Genomic DNA, 22774 nt, shown 5'->3' with positions numbered 1-22774 from the left:
AACGGAACTACGATGCTACATCCACTTTTAGGTCTCGACGGTAAAACCTGCATCTGGTGGCTGTCCGTGCTACATCCACTTTCAGGCGGTTTATGTCCGTGCTACAACCATAATAGCGTACTTGACAAGCATGGTCTCGCGCATTGTTATGCATTTGTAACATGAATTAACATGTTAACATGCACAAAAAAAATAAGAATTGAGATTGCATATGATTAATATCATGAAGATTATAAACGATTTATATCGATATATAAATATATGATAATAAGATAATATTTTGTGTGTACCCAAAATTATTTTTCCAAAATATTTCAGCGTTACGTTAGTATTTATTTATACTCCGGCAGGCGTTTTTTTAGCGCAGTTGTATCCATGTGTATGTGTTGCATTGAAAGTGTGCGTGACGTACGTGTGCATAAACGCACTCACACACACACACACACACACACACACACACGTGTCATACGCAACAGATAGAATCTCAGGGTATATGTTTAATAAATTTTCAATTGCCGTACGTTTCTATGTAAGAATGTAGTCGGCACACACACACACAGAGAAACTGCTCCCGTCTATCCGTCTGAGGTCCCTCACGACGCTCGAATTGTTCTGACGAGCCAAGCGAAAGAGAGAAACAGAGGAAATGTGTTCGCTCCATCTCGTTCTGATTCGCAACGTTGCCGAGATTGTGCTTCCCGACACACGGCCGAAACTGACGTTTCACTCTCGGCGTGAATCCAACGAGATGATCAATAGCAATCAATTTCGACTAAACTCTTTATTTTGGACTTTATTTTGGTGCCAGAAACAGGCCTATATCTCTAGCCGTTTAGGAGATATCGAAGGTTAAAGTTTTTCCACCTTTCTCTGTTGATATCTCCGCTTCAACTGGGAGTAGAGAGTCGTCATTTACGGGAAAATGTAGGGCTTTGAGAGGACTTTATTTTGGTGCCAGAAACAGGCTTGCATCTCTAGCCAATGAGGAGATATCGAAGGTTAAAGTTTTCCCACCTTTCTCCGTTGATATCACCGCTTCTACTGGGAGTAGAGAGTCGTCATTTACGGGAAAATGTAGGGTTTTGAAAGGACATTATTTTGGTGCCAGAAACTGGCCTGTATCTCTAACCGTTTAGGAGATATCGAAGATTAAAGTTTTCCAACCTTTCTCCGTTGATAAATCCGCTTCTACTGGGAGTAGAGAGTCGTCAATGTAGTCGAAAATGTAGGGTTCTGAGAGGACTTTAATTTGGTGCCAGAACCAGGCCTGTACCTCTAACCATTTAGGAGATATCGAAGGTTAAAGTTTTCCAGCCTTTCTCCGTCGATATCCAGCCTTCCTCCGTCGATATCTCCGCCACTAATGGGAGTAGAGAGTCGTCCATGTAGTCGAAAATATAGGGTTTTGAGAGGACTTTAATTTGGTGCCAAAACCGGGCCTGTATCTCTAACCGTTTAGGAGATATCGAAGGTTAAAGTTTTCCAGCCTTTCATCGTCGATATCCACCCTTCCTCCGTCGATATCTCCGCTTCTACTGGGAGTAGAGAGTCGTCCATGTAGTCGAAAATGTAGGGTTTTGAGAGGACTTTAATTTGGTGCCAGAACCAGGCCTGTATCTATTACCGTTTAGAAGATATCGAAGGTTAAAGTTTTCCAACCTTTCTGCGTTGATATCTCCGCTTCTACTGGGAGTAGAGAGTCGCCATTTACGGCAAAATGTAGAGTTTTGAGAGGACTTTAATTTGGTGCCAGAACCAGACCTGTATCTCTAACAGTTTAGGAGATATCGAAGGTTAAATATTTCGAACATTTCTCCGTCGATATCCAGCCTTCCTCCGTTGATATCTCCGCTTCTACTGGGAGTAGAGAGTCGTCCATGTAGTCGAAAATGTAGGGTTTTGAGAGGACTTTAATTTGGTGCCAGAACCAGGCCTGTATCTCTAACCGTTTAGAAGATATCGAAGTTTAAATTTTTCCAGCCTTTCTCCGTTGAAATCCAGTCTTCCTCCGTCGATATCTCCGCTTCAACTGGGAGTAGAGAGTCGTCCATGTAGTCGAAAATGTAGGGTTTTGAAAGGACTTTAATTTGGTGCCAGAACCAGGCCTGTATCTCTAACCGTTTAGGAGATATCGAAAGTTAAAGTTTTCCAAGCTTTCTCCGTTGATATCTCCGATTCTACTGGGAGTAGAGAGTCGTCACTTACGGCAAAATGTAGGGTTTTGAGAGGACTTTAATTTGGTGCCAGAACCAGGCCTGTATCTCTAACCGTTTAGGAGATATCGAAGGTTAAAGTTTTCCAAACTTTCTCCTTTGATATCTACGCTTCTACTGGGAGTAGAGAGTCGTCACTTACGGCAAAATGTAGGGTTTTGAAAGGACTTTAATTTGGTGCCAGAACCAGGCCTGTATCTCTAACCGTTTAGGAGATATCGAAGGTTAAAGTTTTCCAACCTTTCTCCGTTGATATCCATCCTTCATCCGTCGATATCTCCGCTTCTACTGGGAGTAGAGGATCGTCCATGTAGTCCAAAATGTAGGGTTTTGAAAGGGCTTTAATTTGGTACCTGTCCGAAGCCTGTATCTCTAACCGTTTAGGAGATATCGAAGGTTAAAGTTTTCCAACCTTTCTCCGTCGATATCTCCGCTTCTACTGGGAGTAGAGAGTCGTCCATGTAGTGCAAAATGTAGGGTTTTGAAAGGGCTTTAATTTGGTCCTGTCCGAAGCCTGTATCTCTAACCGTTTAGGAGATATCGAAGGTTAAAGTTTTCCAACCTTTCTCCGTCGATATCCAGTCTTCATCCGTCGATATCTCCGCTTCTACTGGGAGTAGAGAGTCGTCCATGTAGTCCAAAATGTAGGGTTTTGAAAGGGCTTTAATTTGGTACCTGTCCGAAGCCTGTATCTCTAACCGTTTAGGAGATATCGAAGGTTAAAGTTTTCCAACCTTTCTCCGTCGATATCCATCTTCATCCGTCGATATCTCCGCTTCTACTGGGAGTAGAGAGTCGTCCATGTAGTCCAAAATGTAGGGTTTTGAAAGGGCTTTAATTTGGTACCTGTCCGAAGCCTGTATCTCTAACCGTTTAGGAGATATCGAAGGTTAAAGTTTTCCAACCTTTCTCCGTCGATATCTCCGCTTCTACTGGGAGTAGAGAGTCGTCCATGTAGTCCAAAATGTAGGGTTTTGAAAGGGCTTTAATTTGGTACCTGTCCGAAGCCTGTATCTCTAACCGTTTAGGAGATATCGAAGGTTAAAGTTTTCCAACCTTTCTCCGTCGATATCTCCGCTTCTACTGGGAGTAGAGAGTCGTCCATGTAGTGCAAAATGTAGGGTTTTGAAAGGGCTTTAATTTGGTACCTGTCCGAAGCCTGTATCTCTAACCGTTTAGGAGATATCGAAGGTTAAAGTTTTCCAACCTTTCTCCGTCGATATCCAGCTTCATCCGTCGATATCTCCGCTTCTACTGGGAGTAGAGAGTCGTCCATGTAGTCCAAAATGTAGGGTTTTGAAAGGGCTTTAATTTGGTACCTGTCCGAAGCCTGTATCTCTAACCGTTTAGGAGATATCGAAGGTTAAAGTTTTCCAACCTTTCTCCGTCGATATCTCCGCTTCTACTGGGAGTAGAGAGTCGTCCATGTAGTCCAAAATGTAGGGTTTTGAAAGGGCTTTAATTTGGTACCTGTCCGAAGCCTGTATCTCTAACCGTTTAGGAGATATCGAAGGTTAAAGTTTTCCCAACCATTTCTCCGTCGATATCTCCGCTTCTACTGGGAGTAGAGAGTCGTCCATGTAGTCCAAAATGTAGGGTTTTGAAAGGGCTTTAATTTGGTACCTGTCCGAAGCCTGTATCTCTAACCGTTTAGGAGATATCGAAGGTTAAAGTTTTCCAACCTTTCTCCGTCGATATCCAGCGTTCATCCGGCGATATCTCCGCTTCTACTGGGAGTAGAGAGTCGTCCATGTAGTCCAAAATGTAGGGTTTTGAAAGGGCTTTAATTTGGTACCTGTCCGAAGCCTGTATCTCTAACCGTTTAGGAGATATCGAAGGTTAAAGTTTTCCAACCTTTCTCCGTCGATATCCATCCTTCATCCGTCGATATCTCCGCTTCTACTGGGAGTAGAGAGTCGTCCATGTAGTCCAAAATGTAGGGTTTTGAAAGGGCTTTAATTTGGTACCTGTCCGAAGCCTGTATCTCTAACCGTTTAGGAGATATCGAAGGTTAAAGTTTTCCAACCTTTCTCCGTCGATATCTCCGCTTCTACTGGGAGTAGAGAGTCGTCCATGTAGTCCAAAATGTAGGGTTTTGAAAGGGTTTAATTTGGTACCTGTCCGAAGCCTGTATCTCTAACCGTTTAGGAGATATCGAAGGTTAAAGTTTTCCAACCTTTCTCCGTCGATATCCAGTCTTCATCCGTCGATATCTCCGCTTCTACTGGGAGTAGAGAGTCGTCCATGTAGTCCAAAATGTAGGGTTTTGAAAGGGCTTTAATTTGGTACCTGTCCGAAGCCTGTATCTCTAACCGTTTAGGAGATATCGAAGGTTAAAGTTTTCCAACCTTTCTCCGTCGATATCCATCTTCATCCGTCGATATCTCCGCTTCTACTGGGAGTAGAGAGTCGTCCATGTAGTGCAAAATGTAGGGTTTTGAAAGGGCTTTAATTTGGTACCTGTCCGAAGCCTGTATCTCTAACCGTTTAGGAGATATCGAAGGTTAAAGTTTTCCAACCTTTCTCCGTCGATATCCATCTTCATCCGTCGATATCTCCGCTTCTACTGGGAGTAGAGAGTCGTCCATGTAGTCCAAAATGTAGGGTTTTGAAAGGGCTTTAATTTGGTACCTGTCCGAAGCCTGTATCTCTAACCGTTTAGGAGATATCGAAGGTTAAAGTTTTCCAACCTTTCTCCGTCGATATCCAGCTTCATCCGTCGATATCTCCGCTTCTACTGGGAGTAGAGAGTCGTCCATGTAGTCCAAAATGTAGGGTTTTGAAAGGGCTTTAATTTGGTACCTGTCCGAAGCCTGTATCTCTAACCGTTTAGGAGATATCGAAGGTTAAAGTTTTCCAACCTTTCTCCGTCGATATCCATCTTCATCCGTCGATATCTCCGCTTCTACTGGGAGTAGAGAGTCGTCCATGTAGTCCAAAATGTAGGGTTTTGAAAGGGCTTTAATTTGGTACCTGTCCGAAGCCTGTATCTCTAACCGTTTAGGAGATATCGAAGGTTAAAGTTTTCCAACCTTTCTCCGTCGATATCTCCGCTTCTACTGGGAGTAGAGAGTCGTCCATGTAGTCCAAAATGTAGGGTTTTGAAAGGGCTTTAATTTGGTACCTGTCCGAAGCCTGTATCTCTAACCGTTTAGGAGATATCGAAGGTTAAAGTTTTCCAACCTTTCTCCGTCGATATCTCCGCTTCTACTGGGAGTAGAGAGTCGTCCATGTAGTCAAAATGTAGGGTTTTGAAAGGGCTTTAATTTGGTACCTGTCCGAAGCCTGTATCTCTAACCGTTTAGGAGATATCGAAGGTTAAAGTTTTCCAACCTTTCTCCGTCGATATCCATCTTCATCCGTCGATATCTCCGCTTCTACTGGGAGTAGAGAGTCGTCCATGTAGTCCAAAATGTAGGGTTTTGAAAGGGCTTTAATTTGGTACCTGTCCGAAGCCTGTATCTCTAACCGTTTAGGAGATATCGAAGGTTAAAGTTTTCCAACCTTTCTCCGTCGATATCTCCGCTTCTACTGGGAGTAGAGAGTCGTCCATGTAGTGCAAAATGTAGGGTTTTGAAAGGGCTTTAATTTGGTACCTGTCCGAAGCCTGTATCTCTAACCGTTTAGGAGATATCGAAGGTTAAAGTTTTCCAACCTTTCTCCGTCGATATCCAGTCTTCATCCGTCGATATCTCCGCTTCTACTGGGAGTAGAGAGTCGTCCATGTAGTCCAAAATGTAGGGTTTTGAAAGGGCTTTAATTTGGTACCTGTCCGAAGCCTGTATCTCTAACCGTTTAGGAGATATCGAAGGTTAAAGTTTTCCAACCTTTCTCCGTCGATATTTCATCCGTCGATATCTCCGCTTCTACTGGGAGTAGAGAGTCGTCCATGTAGTCCAAAATGTAGGGTTTTGAAAGGGCTTTAATTTGGTACCTGTCCGAAGCCTGTATCTCTAACCGTTTAGGAGATATCGAAGGTTAAAGTTTTCCAACCTTTCTCCGTCGATATCCATTCATCCGTCGATATCTCCGCTTCTACTGGGAGTAGAGAGTCGTCCATGTAGTCCAAAATGTAGGGTTTTGAAAGGGCTTTAATTTGGTACCTGTCCGAAGCCTGTATCTCTAACCGTTTAGGAGATATCGAAGGTTAAAGTTTTCCAACCTTTCTCCGTCGATATCCATCTTCATCCGTCGATATCTCCGCTTCTACTGGGAGTAGAGAGTCGTCCATGTAGTCCAAAATGTAGGGTTTTGAAAGGGCTTTAATTTGGTACCTGTCCGAAGCCTGTATCTCTAACCGTTTAGGAGATATCGAAGGTTAAAGTTTTCCAACCTTTCTCCGTCGATATCCAGTCTTCATCCGTCGATATCTCCGCTTCTACTGGGAGTAGAGAGTCGTCCATGTAGTCCAAAATGTAGGGTTTTGAAAGGGCTTTAATTTGGTACCTGTCCGAAGCCTGTATCTCTAACCGTTTAGGAGATATCGAAGGTTAAAGTTTTCCAACCTTTCTCCGTCGATATCCTCCGTCGATATCTCCGCTTCTACTGGGAGTAGAGAGTCGTCCATGTAGTCCAAAATGTAGGGTTTTGAAAGGGCTTTAATTTGGTACCTGTCCGAAGCCTGTATCTCTAACCGTTTAGGAGATATCGAAGGTTAAAGTTTTCCAACCTTTCTCCGTCGATATCCAGCTTCATCCGTCGATATCTCCGCTTCTACTGGGAGTAGAGAGTCGTCCATGTAGTCCAAAATGTAGGGTTTTGAAAGGGCTTTAATTTGGTACCTGTCCGAAGCCTGTATCTCTAACCGTTTAGGAGATATCGAAGGTTAAAGTTTTCCAACCTTTCTCCGTCGATATCCAGCTTCATCCGTCGATATCTCCGCTTCTACTGGGAGTAGAGAGTCGTCCATGTAGTCCAAAATGTAGGGTTTTGAAAGGGCTTTAATTTGGTACCTGTCCGAAGCCTGTATCTCTAACCGTTTAGGAGATATCGAAGGTTAAAGTTTTCCAACCTTTCTCCGTCGATATCCAGCTTCATCCGTCGATATCTCCGCTTCTACTGGGAGTAGAGAGTCGTCCATGTAGTCCAAAATGTAGGGTTTTGAAAGGGCTTTAATTTGGTACCTGTCCGAAGCCTGTATCTCTAACCGTTTAGGAGATATCGAAGGTTAAAGTTTTCCAACCTTTCTCCGTCGATATCTCCGCTTCTACTGGGAGTAGAGAGTCGTCCATGTAGTCCAAAATGTAGGGTTTTGAAAGGGCTTTAATTTGGTACCTGTCCGAAGCCTGTATCTCTAACCGTTTAGGAGATATCGAAGGTTAAAGTTTTCCAACCTTTCTCCGTCGATATCCAGCCTTCATCCGTCGATATCTCCGCTTCTACTGGGAGTAGAGGGTCGTCCATGTAGTCCAAAATGTAGGGTTTTGAAAGGGCTTTAATTTGGTACCTGTCCGAAGCCTGTATCTCTAACCGTTTAGGAGATATCGAAGGTTAAAGTTTTCCAACCTTTCTCCGTCGATATCTCCGCTTCTACTGGGAGTAGAGGGTCGTCCATGTAGTCCAAAATGTAGGGTTTTGAAAGGGCTTTAATTTGGTACCTGTCCGAAGCCTGTATCTCTAACCGTTTAGGAGATATCGAAGGTTAAAGTTTTCCAACCTTCTCCGTCGATATCCAGCCTTCAACCGTCGATATCTCCGCTTCTATTGGGAGTAGAGGGTCGTCATTGTAGTCCAAAATGTAGGGTTTTGAAAGGGCTTTAATTTGGTACCTGTCCGAAGCCTGTATCTCTAACCGTTTAGGAGATATCGAAGGTTAAAGTTTTCCAACATTTCTCCGTCGATATCTCCGCTTCTACTGGGAGTAGAGAGTCGTCCATGTAGTCCAAAATGTAGGGTTTTGAAAGGGCTTTAATTTGGTACCAGTCCGAAGCCTGTATCTCTAACCGTTTAGGAGATATCGAAGGTTAAAGTTTTCCAACCTTTCTCCGTCGATATCCAGCCTTCATCCGTCGATATCTCCGCTTCTATTGGGAGTAGAGGGTCGTCCATGTAGTCCAAAATGTAGGGTTTTGAAAGGGCTTTAATTTGGTACCTGTCCGAAGCCTGTATCTCTAACCGTTTAGGAGATATCGAAGGTTAAAGTTTTCCAACCTTTCTCCGTCGATATCTCCGCTTCTACTGGGAGTAGAGGGTCGTCATTGTAGTCCAAAATGTAGGGTTTTGAAAGGGCTTTAATTTGGTACCTGTCCGAAGCCTGTATCTCTAACCGTTTAGGAGATATCGAAGGTTAAAGTTTTCCAACCTTTCTCCGTCGATATCTCCGCTTCGACTGGGAGTAGAGAGTCGTCCATGTAGTCCAAAATGTAGGGTTTTGAAAGGGCTTTAATTTGGTACCTGTCCGAAGCCTGTATCTCTAACCGTTTAGGAGATATTGAAGGTTAAAGTTTTCCAACCTTTCTCCGTCGATATCCAGCCTTCATCCGTCGATATCTCCGCTTCTACTGGGAGTAGAGAGTCGTCCATGTAGTCAAAATGTAGGGTTTTGAAAGGGCTTTAATTTGGTACCTGTCCGAAGCCTGTATCTCTAACCGTTTAGGAGATATCGAAGGTTAAAGTTTTCCAACCTTTCTCCGTCGATATCCAGCCTTCATCCGTCGATATCTCCGCTTCTACTGGGAGTAGAGAGTCGTCCATGTAGTCCAAAATGTAGGGTTTTGAAAGGGCTTTAATTTGGTACCTGTCCGAAGCCTGTATCTCTAACCGTTTAGGAGATATCGAAGGTTAAAGTTTTCCAACCTTTCTCCGTCGATATCTCCGCTTCTACTGGGAGTAGAGAGTCGTCCATGTAGTGCCAAAATGTAGGTTTTGAAAGGGCTTTAATTTGGTACCTGTCCGAAGCCTGTATCTCTAACCGTTTAGGAGATATCGAAGGTTAAAGTTTTCCAACCTTTCTCCGTCGATATCCAGCATTCATCCGTCGATATCTCCGCTTCTATTGGGAGTAGAGGGTCGTCCATGTAGTCCAAAATGTAGGTTTTGAAAGGGCTTTAATTTGGTACCTGTCCGAAGCCTGTATCTCTAACCGTTTAGGAGATATCGAAGGTTAAAGTTTTCCAACCTTTCTCCGTCGATATCAGCTTCATCGTCGATATCTCCGCTTCTATTGGGAGTAGAGAGTCGTCCATGTAGTCCAAAATGTAGGGTTTTGAAAGGGCTTTAATTTGGTACTGTCCGAAGNGGGCTTTTTTTTCTTTCTTAGTAATGGCAACGAATATTTTTTTTCGGATATTCGAACGCCCAGGTGACCGGACAAATAAATCTTGCAGTCACAGGAAATATCAAAAGAAGAAATTTGCATAGCTTTCAGTCCGTCTCTACACCTTAAAAAGGAAGATCCATTATAAAAGACCGATCAGTCGAGATAACGGTCATCCGGAGTTAAAGAAACAAATTTCCGAATTATACGCGACGAACCGGCTCCTCTAATTTCTTCAGCAAAATTTTCGTGCTTGTTTTAGTCCCTCTTCCTGTGAAACAATTTCCTGTATTCAAGTCAACGAGGTGATCACAAAGCCGAGCCCGACTCGTCACTCGTAGTCATCATTTAATTTACCAACTTGTTATTCAGTAACGGAGGGATGATTATTTGCATCAGTTTCGATCGATCTTTCGCTGGTCGTAAGAATATTCAAGTCACACGCACACCAAAGTTTGCTGGATCTTTTATTCTTCGTTAAACACATTACAGTTCAGATTCCTGCGTAGCATCGTCAATCCTAATCGGCCGTTCACCGCATCACAGTTTGCGCGACAAAATTTCCACAACCCGGACATAAGCCGGAGTTCGTTCTGCCGCTTCTTTTTTTCTCTCTTCTCTCCTTCTGCTTCTTCTTCCTCAAGTGTAGGGCAAACTTCAATTCGCGCTTAATCGTACGGTCGTGCGCCGCGGGGCTGCGGCCGTAGTCGCAGCCATTGTATCGACGCGCGTTTGGCTGCGCGACTCGCTATATACGTAAAAGCTTTGTAGCCTCCTCGCGAACCAGTCGGACGACATTCCTGCGCCCTCGACCGCGCGCGCCTACCTACCTACCTACCTGCCTGCCTGCCTGCCTGCCTGCCTACCTACGACTTCGACTCGGACTTTCCTCGACTCCGTCGAGGCTCGACGCCGCTCGGAGTAGCGGCACGATTAGCGACGCTTGCCGTTATCGCGCGATAAAAAAGCTGCCCCGATACCTGTGCGTTGCAGTGGAAAGCAACTTGCGGCACACAAAGAGACAATCGTTCCGCAGGTAACCAACCGCGATGGTTATGCAGATAGAATTGTAGACTACGGAGATACAATTGCGTCCAATTGTCCGGGCAGACGCTGTCCCGCCGCGGCATTTCGTGTAGAAAATTCTCAAGGCTTTCAGCAACACAGGTCGTGGTCAGGAATCTCAGGAATCATGTCGCCGAAATTTTTCCCTCTCGGAGGTCCTGGCCATTCTTATTCTTTGAGAAAGAATATATTCTTTGTCCATAATTAAAGCAGGTAACATCGTGAAAATTCGGTCTTTTTCTGCTGACAAGTAAAATCGTCACACAGATTTCTTGAACAGAGCCTACGATCTTTTTAGAAAATTCATATCAGAGGATCTTCCACGTGGACTCTAACAAGCGATCGCAGGGAATATCAGACGCCGATTTATTTCCAATTTTTTTATAGTTATTTTTTATGTCAAAATATGAAGAAATCTGTTATCATTTTCAGCTTGAATTAATTTCTTCGAAATTTTTCGAAATTTTTCAAGTTTCGCACAAGTACACCATTTTATACATATTTAAAGCAACATTTCTTAAAAATATATATATCTGATTTGTTGAAACTTGCACACACATATCGCCGATTGTGAATCAGTACCATTTATTAAAATTCATTAAAAAGTAAAATTCAAAATGGCGGATCTAATATGGCTGACGTCATTGTTGAAAAAGTGTTCAGTTTCACGCTACATTCGACGTTGGGTAAATCTTTCGGCTCTCACTGTCCAACAAACAAGCTCATTTTAACGTGAAAATCTGCTAAGAAATGAACAAGAAATGAGCAGAAGAAGAATGAACAAAAAACTTGAGAAATTTCGAAAAAAATTGGAAACAAATCGGCGCCCGACGTTCCCCGAGACGTTTATACTTGCAAGAGCGCGAATATGAATACGCCGCTGGAAGAGAAACAAAGTCACCCCCGTCTCTTTGCCGGAAGACAAAGTTCGGCGGAAGCTGCACGGCTTCGATCTCAATTTCGACGATGTACCTCCAAATTCGCTTTTCCTTTGTTCTTTCCTTCATCTCTCGCCTCGCAACGACGGCGACTCCCGCAGGCCGCGCCGTGCGTACGCGCTCGATTTTCACTCGTTGCGACATGTCGAGCGACAAGCCCCAAGCATTGTGCTCTCTCGTACGCATTGTGATACCTCGCGGTACCAGGTGTACCGCGGCACAAATTGCACGCGGCTGTGCGTCGCGCGATACATTGTCAGCGTTCTCCAAATCCCCCACGTATCGACAGCCGCTCGATTATATAACCCGCCTCTTTGAGGCGCGAGGCCCTGGGACACCGAATAACAAAGTGACGCAAGCCTCGATTCGACAACAATCGATTTCCAAATACGTCGATTTTTTCAACAACATTCGTCACGTCGTAACACGTCGAAGGAAGGTAAGGTCGCGCGCGTTTCGCGGAAGACGCATATTATCCGGCGAACGAGCGCGGATGAGTCGTGGAAAGCGCGAGATGCCGTAATAGCGTTGGCGTAACGTTAAGCGAGGTGCACGCGATCGTGCGCTTCTTGATAATGTGGATCGAGAGAAGCATAATCTGACCGTACCGATCGTTACCGCTATCTCGGTTACCGTTACATCGCGGTGCTGTTGATTAATAACGTATCTTCGCGGAGTGTGAATTATTTCGCGACCGCGTGCGAATTAGCGTGGAAGCGAATTTTCGACGATGAAATCCCGCCCCCCGCTCGATTCGAGAAAGTTCCAAACGAACGGAACAGTCATAAGTAACACACGAAGTATATAAATAATTAATTGTATTCTTTAAATTTGTCGAAGAGTGAAATTTTACTCGAAAGGGCAAAATAAGCACGACGATTCAACGACAGATGGTCATTTGCGAAATTATAATTAATGTACGCGAATTTTCGGAAGAGAAATTTGTTCCATTCGAAGAACTTGAAATGAGCAAAGTTACAAGCGGTTTGAATTATGCTCCCTAAATATCTCGGGGACGAAATTCCGTTCATTTTCGGCGACAGAACAGAATTATAAGCAATGACGAGCACGACCGTATTTTTTCTCCTCGTGCGAAACAAGTCGTTGGATCATCGAGCGATCTTCACAGCGAATTGACACATACAAACACACGTTATTATCTTCTCGAGGTTTTTCACCTTCGGTTGCTTTCTGTACGCTTTACTACCACTGACACAATAAACAGAGGTATTTTTCACACACACACACACACACATACATTTGACTCGATAAACAGAGAGATACATTTTGAAAGCGGAAAAAAAAGAATGAAAGAGAGGGGCAAGTCACTCGTACTAGAAAATTAGTAATCCTAAAGCAACGACACGATTAGATCTTCGTTAATTCTTTGCAATTTTCGAGAAAAGAATCTTCGAAGAACTTTCACGAGAAGTAGGTCAAACCGCGCCGGCTCCCCGTCGTGCCTACCGATGAAAAGCCGCTCGGGTCTGAAAACCGCGGGTGTTGTCGAAGTGAATTACTCGCGACAATTCAACTTGAATCGCAGACCGATAAGCCGATTTTCCTTCGTCTCGCAAAGGTTCGCCGAACACGCGGAGAAAATGGCACGAGGTGAGTGTTTGGCTCGCTAGTTGATACGAGCAATGACTCATAGATGCGATACGTTGCGACCCTGAGAATATTAGTCTGTCATTATCCGCGTTATATTTTATTTCATAGCCGTACGTGCGATCGTTTTGCGTACGTTTTGCGTACGTGTGTGGTTACCATTTGTATTCGTCCGTCGCTGTCTCCTTTATCTCATTAGTCATCATCTGTTACTCACTCTGAAGACTTCTCGAAATTTACGAGACCTTTTCTATCCAAATCTCCATGGCGTTATCACACACCGGCATTAATAAACGATTTACACGGGCATTAATAAACGATTAAGAGTCTTTATTGACCGAGATGATCGACAGACCAATAATCGAAATTAACCAATCGCGTCATGCAAGCAATAATTTAGCAATGATTTGGTAGATTTGGTAGATTGGTGAAATTAAGTATCAATCGGTATACAATCAGTGAGATTAAAGTAATCGATGAAACAATATTCATACGTAACCTCGATTTATTCAATTTTAATTTTGATCATCCCAGTCATTTAGAATTTCAATCGACTAAAATCATTCGCAAATCTGCAATGAAAATTAATCAATCGTCATATACCCGTCATATAATCGTATGTGAGTAATTTAATCGGTTGAAATTATTGTATGTAATCATAATTTACTTGATTTTCATTTCGATCACTTCGGTTGTCTAGAATCGTGCAATCGAAATCATCGGCAAGTCGCGGCAACTAGAAATTATTAATCAGGGTCGTCGCATATATATATATATATATATATATAATTACGATTAATTTGATCGATTGACGAAATTAATTGTTCACGAGTGTATGATCAGCGAAGTCAAAGTACTCGGTGAAATAATCGTGAAACATACACGGCCCACCGATGCTGATCGACGATTCATCGCGAGGCTAAATTTTCGTCATTAATTTTCGGATATCGGCAGGAGAATTCGGCCGAGCGGCGGGCGCGAGCGAGGAGCGTGATGCAATCGAGGAATTAAAGTTATTTATAAAGCACGCCCTCCCCCCGGCGACGTGACAGTAAAACGAGGTCGTGCTGGTTGAGCGAAAGTATCTCCGTTGTCGCCGCAGCACCCGAGGCCATTTTGCTGCATCCAGCAACCAGCGCTCGCTTACGTTAACACAGGTGTTCGAGCGTACAGGTGATGCGTGACACGCCGCAGGCGCGACGCCACGCGGATGTGGCTGTTGGAACGAGACATTCCGTTCGCGCATTCCGAATTCGAAGTGCACCGGGGCGGCGTGGAAAAAATACCGGCCGCCCCGCGCTGCGACAGGAGGAGCCTCCGCGGAGGCTCTCTCCACATGGTGAACGGCGGCGGTCGGTCGTTCTCGAGTTCCTTCTGCTTTCACGATCGCGATGTTCCCGCTAAGGAAAAACACGACTTCAAGTCATGATCGAAACGTTAGAACATCCAACTAGGGCGGAGGGGGGGAGGTGGGGGGAGGGAGGTGGTGGTGCGAAGAAACAGTTAGATGAGAGGGGAATTGCGCTGGACGATATGGGCGAGAAGAGTTCCCTAAGTTTCGGCTTTGCAGGACCAGTCGCGCGCCTCTTTCGTCAATTCTCCCAAATCCTCTTGGGTCCCGATGATCGCGTCGCGTTATTCGCGAGATTACTTATTACATCGATTCGTTCGTTAGATCGAATTGAACGTATTGTCTTGCCGAGGAATTTTACCCGATGATTTAATCGGAAATTCACCTGGTCGTCGAGGTGACTTCGGTAACTGAATTCAATACTTGTACGATGAGTTAAGCTTACGAAATGCAACACACGAGTCTTCTCGCAATGCTTGCAGCATTACGATAGTGCCTCCCCGAGGCGTACCGTTCGAGCACCGCTAAGGATCGCCGACAGCGTCGATCGTGGATCGTAAGCGAGTCACGATCGTGTCCTAAATTCACGATTCGGAGCAGCCGGGGAGACGGAGAGAAAGGCCAAGGAGAGAGAGAGAGAGAGAGAGAGAGAGAGAGAGAGAGAGAGAGAGAGAGAGAGAGAGAGAGAGGAGAGTCGCGCCGAACCGGTCGACGATTTCGACGAAGCTGACCGTGCATCGACCGGCCGTCGACGTCGCTCGGCCAAATGCTCCCGGATGTGACCGTAAACAAGATGACGCCGCTGCTGGTAGCCGTCGCCGGCCTGTCCTTGCTGAGGCTCGCGCTCGCCGACGATTTTCTACCCCCTGGCGCCAAGTGCGGTAATAAGCGCTGCAGCGTCTCGGAATACTGCAGCCTTTACGACACGCACTGCAGGCCCTGCTTGGATATCTGCGACGCCGACCATCGCAATTACCTGCCGGACGAGTGCGAGAAGGACTGTCAAGGTGAGTCATCGATGTGAGACGATGGGAGAGAGGGAGAGAGCACTCATGACACGGAGATCGTCGAAAAGGTTCGGAAAAGGTTGAAGAGACCTCATTCTTGTGCACTCACAAGAGAAGAATCTATTCTCTTTTCGAGATTATTATAAAACTTATATACAGGGTGCTAAATTTCAAATGTAACAGGTAAAGAATCTCGGAAATTATGAAGGATATTAAAAAGAAGCTAAAACACGTGTCCCATGATTTCGAAGGGGAAAGAGAATGGCATTGTCAGTTTTTTATAACAGAAAGCCCAATTTTTTATCATATCTTCTTTTTTTACCAATTAATTTTAACAACTTTTGTCTGAAACATTTTTTTATTCGCCTAATATTTTTTGAAATATTTCAGGAAAACTTTTTCAACATTTAACTTACGATATCTCGCTAACTATTTGTCGAAGGAAAAAATAGTATTAGACTTTTTTACTTTATTTACTATCAAGAATATATTATTATAATAATGTCCTAACTTTTGTTAGCTAATCGACTTTTGGAAATTTCAAAATTATTATATTAACAAAAGTTAGGGCACTATTATAGTAATATATTCTTGATAGTAAATAAAGTCTAATACTATTTTTTCTTTCGACGAATAGTTAGCGAGATATCGTATATTAAATGTTGAAAATGTTACCAAGTTTTCCTGAAATATTTCAAAAAAATATTAGGCAAATAAAAAAATGTTTCAGACAAAAGTTGTTAAAATTAATTGGTAGAAAAAGAAGATATAATAAAAAATTGGGCCTTCTATTTTAAAAAATGAAGTTGACCTTCAACTGATCTTGAAAATGCCCTCCAAATAAAAAACTGATAATGCTATTCTCTTTCCTCTTCGAAATCATGGAACGCGTGCTTTAGCTTTTTTTAATATCTTTCATAATTTTCGAGATTTTTTACCTGTTACGTTTGAAAATTCGGTTTGCCTGTATAATATACAGGCAAACCGAATTTTGTCACAACTGAATGTTCTTGTTTGAATCTAATATTCTCAATTGAAGCGTCAAGCTTACGAGGATTTAAAATATACTTGGAGTAAATCTGACGAACTCGTCGCAGATTTCTATATAAACTTGTGAAACGAGCAACATTTATTACTCGAACTCAGTACGCACTTTTCGGTACGGAGATGGCTAAATTTCACGTATCTCCCTCTCTCTCTCTCTCTCTCTCTCTCTCTCTCGATTTACATCTCGTGAATCGTTTCTATCCATTATCCGGACGCGGGACCGATCACATGTCGCGGTGCAACCATCCTGCCGTTCCGGTTCCTCGTTTTCACGCAAGTCGTACGGGAAACCGGACACACAGTGCGATGCCATCGTCCACCTCCATCGAGCGTGGCGAGCGAGCGAACCAACCCGGTCTCTCTTCTCTCAAGTCCGTTGACTTTACACCTGACTGTCCCTACCGACTTCCCACACGCAAACATGGTCGATGAGTCACCTAGCTTCTTTTCTTCCTCCTTCGAGCCGCTGTTCGCCCTTTTCCTCTCCTCAGCTTCTTCGGCCTCTCCCTTTTCCGCTTCTTCGATGTTCTTTTTCTCTTCTCTCTCTCTCTCTCTCTCTCCGTTGCCGCTTGAGACCTCAACATCGGTACCGCGCGCGAGAAGCGGCAAGACGGGAGGGAGGAGAGAATATTTTGTGCTCCGACAGGTAGGAGAAGCCGCTCCTCTTTGCTTCGAGACGCGCGAAGAATGAAAATCCTTCCCTACCTCGTCCTTTCCCCCCATCGAAACAGGTCCCGGGGTTCCCGCTATGTAGCCGCTACGAAATTGTCCGTATGGAGTTCCGTGGACGCCGGGTTCCCCCATTGAGACTTCTCGTCACGGTGTCCGGTTACGTTTTGTCGGTAAACTCCGATCGGGCCTATGTACAAATTCCAGGCCGGGGAACTTGTTGACTCTGTGCGCTCGCGGATGTTTTAATAAAAGAGAGGAACATAGAGAACTATTCTGACGGCCCGACAAAGTGTGGGAAGAGCAGAATCTGGGCCGAGCGGTTCTCTTCGTGTATGCAAAGCGACCGAGGGACACGTCGCTTCGATTAAGCAATCCTCAAAATGAAGGCCTGTAGGCGGACATTAAATTATGTCTATTTTATGTCGACATGTTGCAATATATGACGTAAAATTCGCGCCACCTGAAACGAGCGCCAGGAATATCGGAGGAGGACATTTAGGGACATTTGAATAATCTTTAGCACGCGGAAACTTATTGCCTCATTGTTGTGTGAGTTATCGCTTCACCCCTCATTGGGGTGAAGCAATAATTATTATCACCTTGTTATTAATACACACATTAATTATTAATACAGAAAAGCCCAGAGTGTAGAGAGAGAATGTCACCGCCACAGGACGACCGCGCTAGAATTTAATTTCTGTTGTCGCTAGAATTAGTGATAACGGAAATTATTGTTTTCGTTATCGCTAAACTTAGTGATGATCACTTCTGTTATCACTAGAATTGCAGAACGACGATTAATCCGTTTCTGCCGGAGCAGTCGAAACGCCAGGAAGATTTTCGAAAAATTCCCGAAAAGCTGTTGGAAGAAACGTCGTTTCGAGAAACATGCGTTTTACGCAAGGGCAAAAATGTCCGTTTATCTTTTTCCGTTTTACTCGACATTCGTAAAAAAATGTAAGATGAATTTGAGCAACTTTTAGAAGAAATCGCAGACCGGTCTCGCGTTTGGCCGCTTGGCAGTTCGAGTGTCAGCCAAATGCTTCATATTTGAAAGATACTTAAGGTGCTAATAGTTATCGCCCTCTCTCTTTCTCCCTGCATGTCAGCGTATTTTCTCAGTTGTGTGTCGAATGGCCCGACAAACAGAGATCGCAGAGCAAACAGAAGGAAAACAAATATTCCGCCGCTGCCGTGAACGGCGAAGTGGCGTTCCAACGCCGTGTCTTTCAATTCAGCAAATGTTGTCGAAAATCCTCGCTACTCGCGAGTCTAATTCGTCATCAAACGTTCTCGCGGCCAGGCGCTCGCGAATCGATACGCGCGACCTCGTCGTCCTCCAGGTCTGGATTTAACATTTTGCCCCCCGCGTCGCCCCGAACGGGGTCATCTCGAGTTTACCGTCATGCCAGGGCACGCGATTACACGCGCTCACGTGCCGACCGCTTTTACAGGTAGGCAGCCGTCGTAGGTCGGAATTGTTTGCACCGCAGGTTGCTATCGCGACCAAGTTCTCCGTTGTTACGCAGGCGCGCGCTAGGCGATCTACCTGCGCCTTCTGACAGGTAGATCGTTATGACTCGAATAAGAAGAAACGGAGCGCGCCGAAGAGGACGATGAGAGGAGGTGCACCGGTGTCATGGGCGAATCGACTGCGCGTAAGCCGTATTGAGATGTGTTGCATATATGACGAATTGATTTATGATACGATTCGTGGTACAATTTCCCTCAAGAGTCAGACTCGAGAGGAAAAAGTGCGGCCACTTGCGGCCATTTTCTCCAAACTCCGATTAGTCCGATCAATCGGACGAGTAAGCAGGATTCCAACTGAAACTGCTGTTGGAGAAGAAAGCGAGAAGAATAAGAAGTGCGAAATTTCGGTTGCTAATTTCGCCAGTTAATCGGCGATTGGGATCATTCAAACTTTGGAGATAATGGCCATTAGGAATGAATATCTCGATTTTTGTCCGTCCTTCCTTCCTTCCGTCCTGTCGTCAGCAATGTTAGCGGTATAAAAAAAAATATCCAGCACACATTATTCGTTCTTCATCCTTTGCCAGTATAACCAATCGCGCGCGCAGAGATTTTTTAATTTTGTGATTGATCAGTCAGAAATATGTGAGGACTTGTATCATTCACTCGTCGGTGTTCTGACGATTTGTGTTTCTTCGCGACGCCCAACGATCGAACGAAATATTTCTATATCGCGCGCGAGAGAGACGTCAGCGATTAGATCATGAGCAGTGCGTATGCGTGTGTTCACTTGTGTCTATCTAAGAACAGTTGAATCTCGCGAGTCCCCTTTGCTTCATGATAATCAAAGGATAAACATATCACGACAAAGAAAAATAATATTACACCAAGCATTTAAAAATATCAACTGATCCTACTGCGAATGTCTGAAGCAGAATGTCAAATCTTGACAATTTTGACGGAATTTTGACAGGTTAAGCCGGAATTTCTGAATCGTCCATATTTTGCCAGAAAATTCCTTCACTCAGCCTAACACTCTCTCTCTCTCTCTCTCTCTCTCTCTCTCTCTCTGTCTCTCTGCACGCGTTATCAGTTGCATATTGTCGAGCGGAGAAAATTGCTCTGGTTTACAGCGTAATTGTTTCGGCTTCCCGGATCCTTCCGTTGCGCGAACAATGGCCTGGAGTTTCCCTTTAATGCAGCCGGTGCACGATAGCGTAATAGTCACGCTTGGGGAGATCTCTCGCCGAGCTTTGCGGCGTCGCCAAACCCATATGCCTATTTCGCGTAACGCTTTCTACGTCAACGTCTCTGACAAGCTTCGAGCATTAATGAAACGTGCGTGACGTCGGCGTGAATGCGTTTCAGGCAGGTGTTGCCCGCCGAGAGGAGGAGACGGAGCGAATCCTCTCGGAAAACGGCCAAGTTTTCGCGACCGATCGATGTGTGTGTGTGTGTGTGTGAGTGAACGTTTTCTTTCTGATTTCAGTCTACCTGCACGATCGACGCTACGTCCTACGCACGGATGCGAAACAGTACGATGATCTCAGAGGTGAGTGGGTTCAGGTGTGAGCAGAAGATGCGCATAATTTGAGCGCGAGCGACGACTTCTCTCGCGCGAGCTGGAGATTTCAACGACGCAGATCTCACACACAGACAGGCGTCGCTCGCATTCGCGATTTTCTCGCACGGCCGTTGCTGCGACACCTTCGCTTTTTCATCGTCGCCGAGACAGCGACGGTATCGTGATATAGCAGCGTAGATTTACACTTAATATTTAACATATTTAACATACCAAACATATCAATGTACATGCATATGTAAAAGTGTCAAGTTTCATGCTGGAGGCAAGGCAGGGTGTCCCATAATTCACGTCCATTGTTCACAAAGCGCTATCTATCTTTTGCAAAAAAAAAAAGGAAGAAACAAATTATTTTCCTCGGTCAGTTTCAAGTGAGTTCTGCTTCAGGAGAATATTAATCGGATTACTCAGATTCTCAAAGACGTGTTTTGTTGGAAACCGAAAATCACTGCGGAAATAAGAAACTTTCCTCTCGGCACGTTTTCACTGGGGAAAAGTTGTTAAACATTTTCATAAGGAAAATCGCGCTGCGTAAGTAATGACTGCGTGTTACGGGAGCTGGTTGTGCGAATAATGTTCTCCGGGTAACCCGATGAAATTCCCAGACCTCGATACTTTAACGCCGTCTCGCGTATCCGTTAATTTACGCAATCTGTAATTAGAGAGTCGGCCGAGAGAGCGTCGGCGTTTTTTTGTTCATTTCGATATACGGAGTGACTTCTTTCGCCTGATGCGCCGCGATATCGCCGCGGAATGTAACAAGCGACTGAAGCAACAACTTTCTCCTCTTGAACGGGAATGATCTTCAGAGATGCCCGCGCACGTTCGAAGGCGCAGCGAAACGAAAGTTACGAAGCATTATCGCAAAGACGATCGATATCTCGGATACCTTGTTAATTAAAACGCACTTTCAAACGCCCTGCATTCGTCTGTTCTCGATCTGTAAATGTAACGATAGTTTCGATATTACGCACACGGAGAGAAAAGATCGCTTGAATTGACATAATGAACGAACGAAATGCTTGAGTTGCAAACACAGAGTTTCTGCTTCTTACTCTTAGGAAGGAAAATCTCCGTTCGCCTGACTAAACGGAGACTGCATGAAAATCCGGTGACGAGAGATATTTCTGTCAGCGCGATCGAAAAGATTCGGCGAAGGGTGAATGTCTCAATCGATGACGGAATCGGAAAACTCGATTCAGATAAGGAAGGAGACAGCTGACTTGAACCGCCCGCGGTAATCTTTTTGTTTCTAAAGTGAGCTCTCCCCACTCTTGCCATGCGAAGGAAAATTCGGTCGCAGTAACGGGATTGTTTTCTTCGCGTATGACCCGAGTACAGTTGTGAGAGCCAGAGATTCCATTTGCCACACAAGTAAAACGTCTCGTTTCCATTATCCACCGCTCTTCTTCCTTCGTGCAGCTTACAATAATTTTGACCGTCGGAATTTTTACACATCAATCGGATCTATCGTCGGCCGGCCAGCCGACCATTTCTCCTCTATTTATCCCTCCTCTATTTACCCCTCCGATCTATTCTGTTGCAGACGAAGTGGAAAGGCTACGGATTATGTTCACGGTCGCAACGACGTTGACCTGTCTGTCGTTATGCGGGGTACTGTACCTGTTGGGAAGGACTCTAATACGGTGGGAAAAGATTCAAAACACCTTGCGAGCGCTATTCAGGAAGAATTGGGCGAAGGTGAGTCGACCTGCGAGGGCGGTACCCTTCGAAAAACACCCATCATTCCCGTTGACAAGTTCCCCTATCGCGCTCTTTGATCTCGGATTTGCTTCGGCCCGGATCAGTACGCGAGAATAAGCCGAGTTTAACGTTAAATAATAGCATTAAGAACACGTCGGTTGAATTAAAAAGAAACTCCAGATTGCGCGTTCGAGTTACATTCGCGATAAATTACAATCGGTTATCGAATAGTCCAGATTGAATAAATCCAACGAAATTTGCTCGTTAGTAAACGCGCAACATTCTCTGAATCGGTAAGTAATTTAAGAAATCAAAAGGAGAGTAGTTTCTCCGTGTTTCTCGGTGTTTCTAATCCCACAAGGATACGAATAAATAAACCACGTGCCAATAAATTCACGGGAGTTTTCTCGCGCATCAGCACTTTGTCACAATTCCGTCATCGTTTCAGAAGGCAGCAAATAAAATAAAGTGCAAGACGACGTCGAGGCTAACGCGACTAAACAGAATGGCCTGAAGCTAAGCATGCCGACTATAAGCGCCACGGTGGACATAAATAGGAGCACCGGAATAATAACGATACACCGGAGACCACGAGCACCTCTCTCTCGCGGAGGCATCCCAGTGAGGACACCACTCTCGACTACGCCTACGATAATCCGGCAATGACGCCGAGCCCGGAGGCTGCTCAGCTCAGAACCAAACGCGAGAGCTCATTTTGAGGCGTGATTGCGATTCCGATAGGCATTCAATTGCGGTAAGAATGCACGTAGAGTTACATCATCGTCGACTTGCGACCAAACTTCCGATTTCGGAAGCCGAGTTCGATAAAAATTTGAAGATATTTATATCACAATATATC

General features: G+C 44.6%; 1 protein-coding gene across 1 annotated transcript; it reads left to right on the top strand.

Annotated features, from left to right (window-relative positions):
- Positions 1–15088: 15088 nt before the first annotated feature.
- LOC105181491 (protein grindelwald) lies at positions 15089–22510 on the top strand. Its single transcript, XM_025304191.1, has 4 exons — positions 15089–15437; positions 20119–20181; positions 21758–21912; positions 22364–22510. Exons 1-4 carry the CDS (start codon positions 15197–15199, stop codon positions 22427–22429), a joined length of 525 nt encoding a protein of 174 aa, XP_025159976.1. The 5' UTR covers positions 15089–15196; the 3' UTR covers positions 22430–22510.
- The last annotated feature ends 264 nt before the right edge of the window (positions 22511–22774 follow it).

Source organism: Harpegnathos saltator, unplaced genomic scaffold (genome assembly GCF_003227715.2).
Source record: "Harpegnathos saltator strain DR-91 unplaced genomic scaffold, Hsal_v8.6 scaffold119, whole genome shotgun sequence".
NCBI classification, from domain to species: domain Eukaryota; kingdom Metazoa; phylum Arthropoda; class Insecta; order Hymenoptera; family Formicidae; genus Harpegnathos; species Harpegnathos saltator.
The sequence above is the reverse complement of the archived record's forward strand: the minus strand, read 5'-3'. Positions and strand labels throughout refer to the sequence as shown.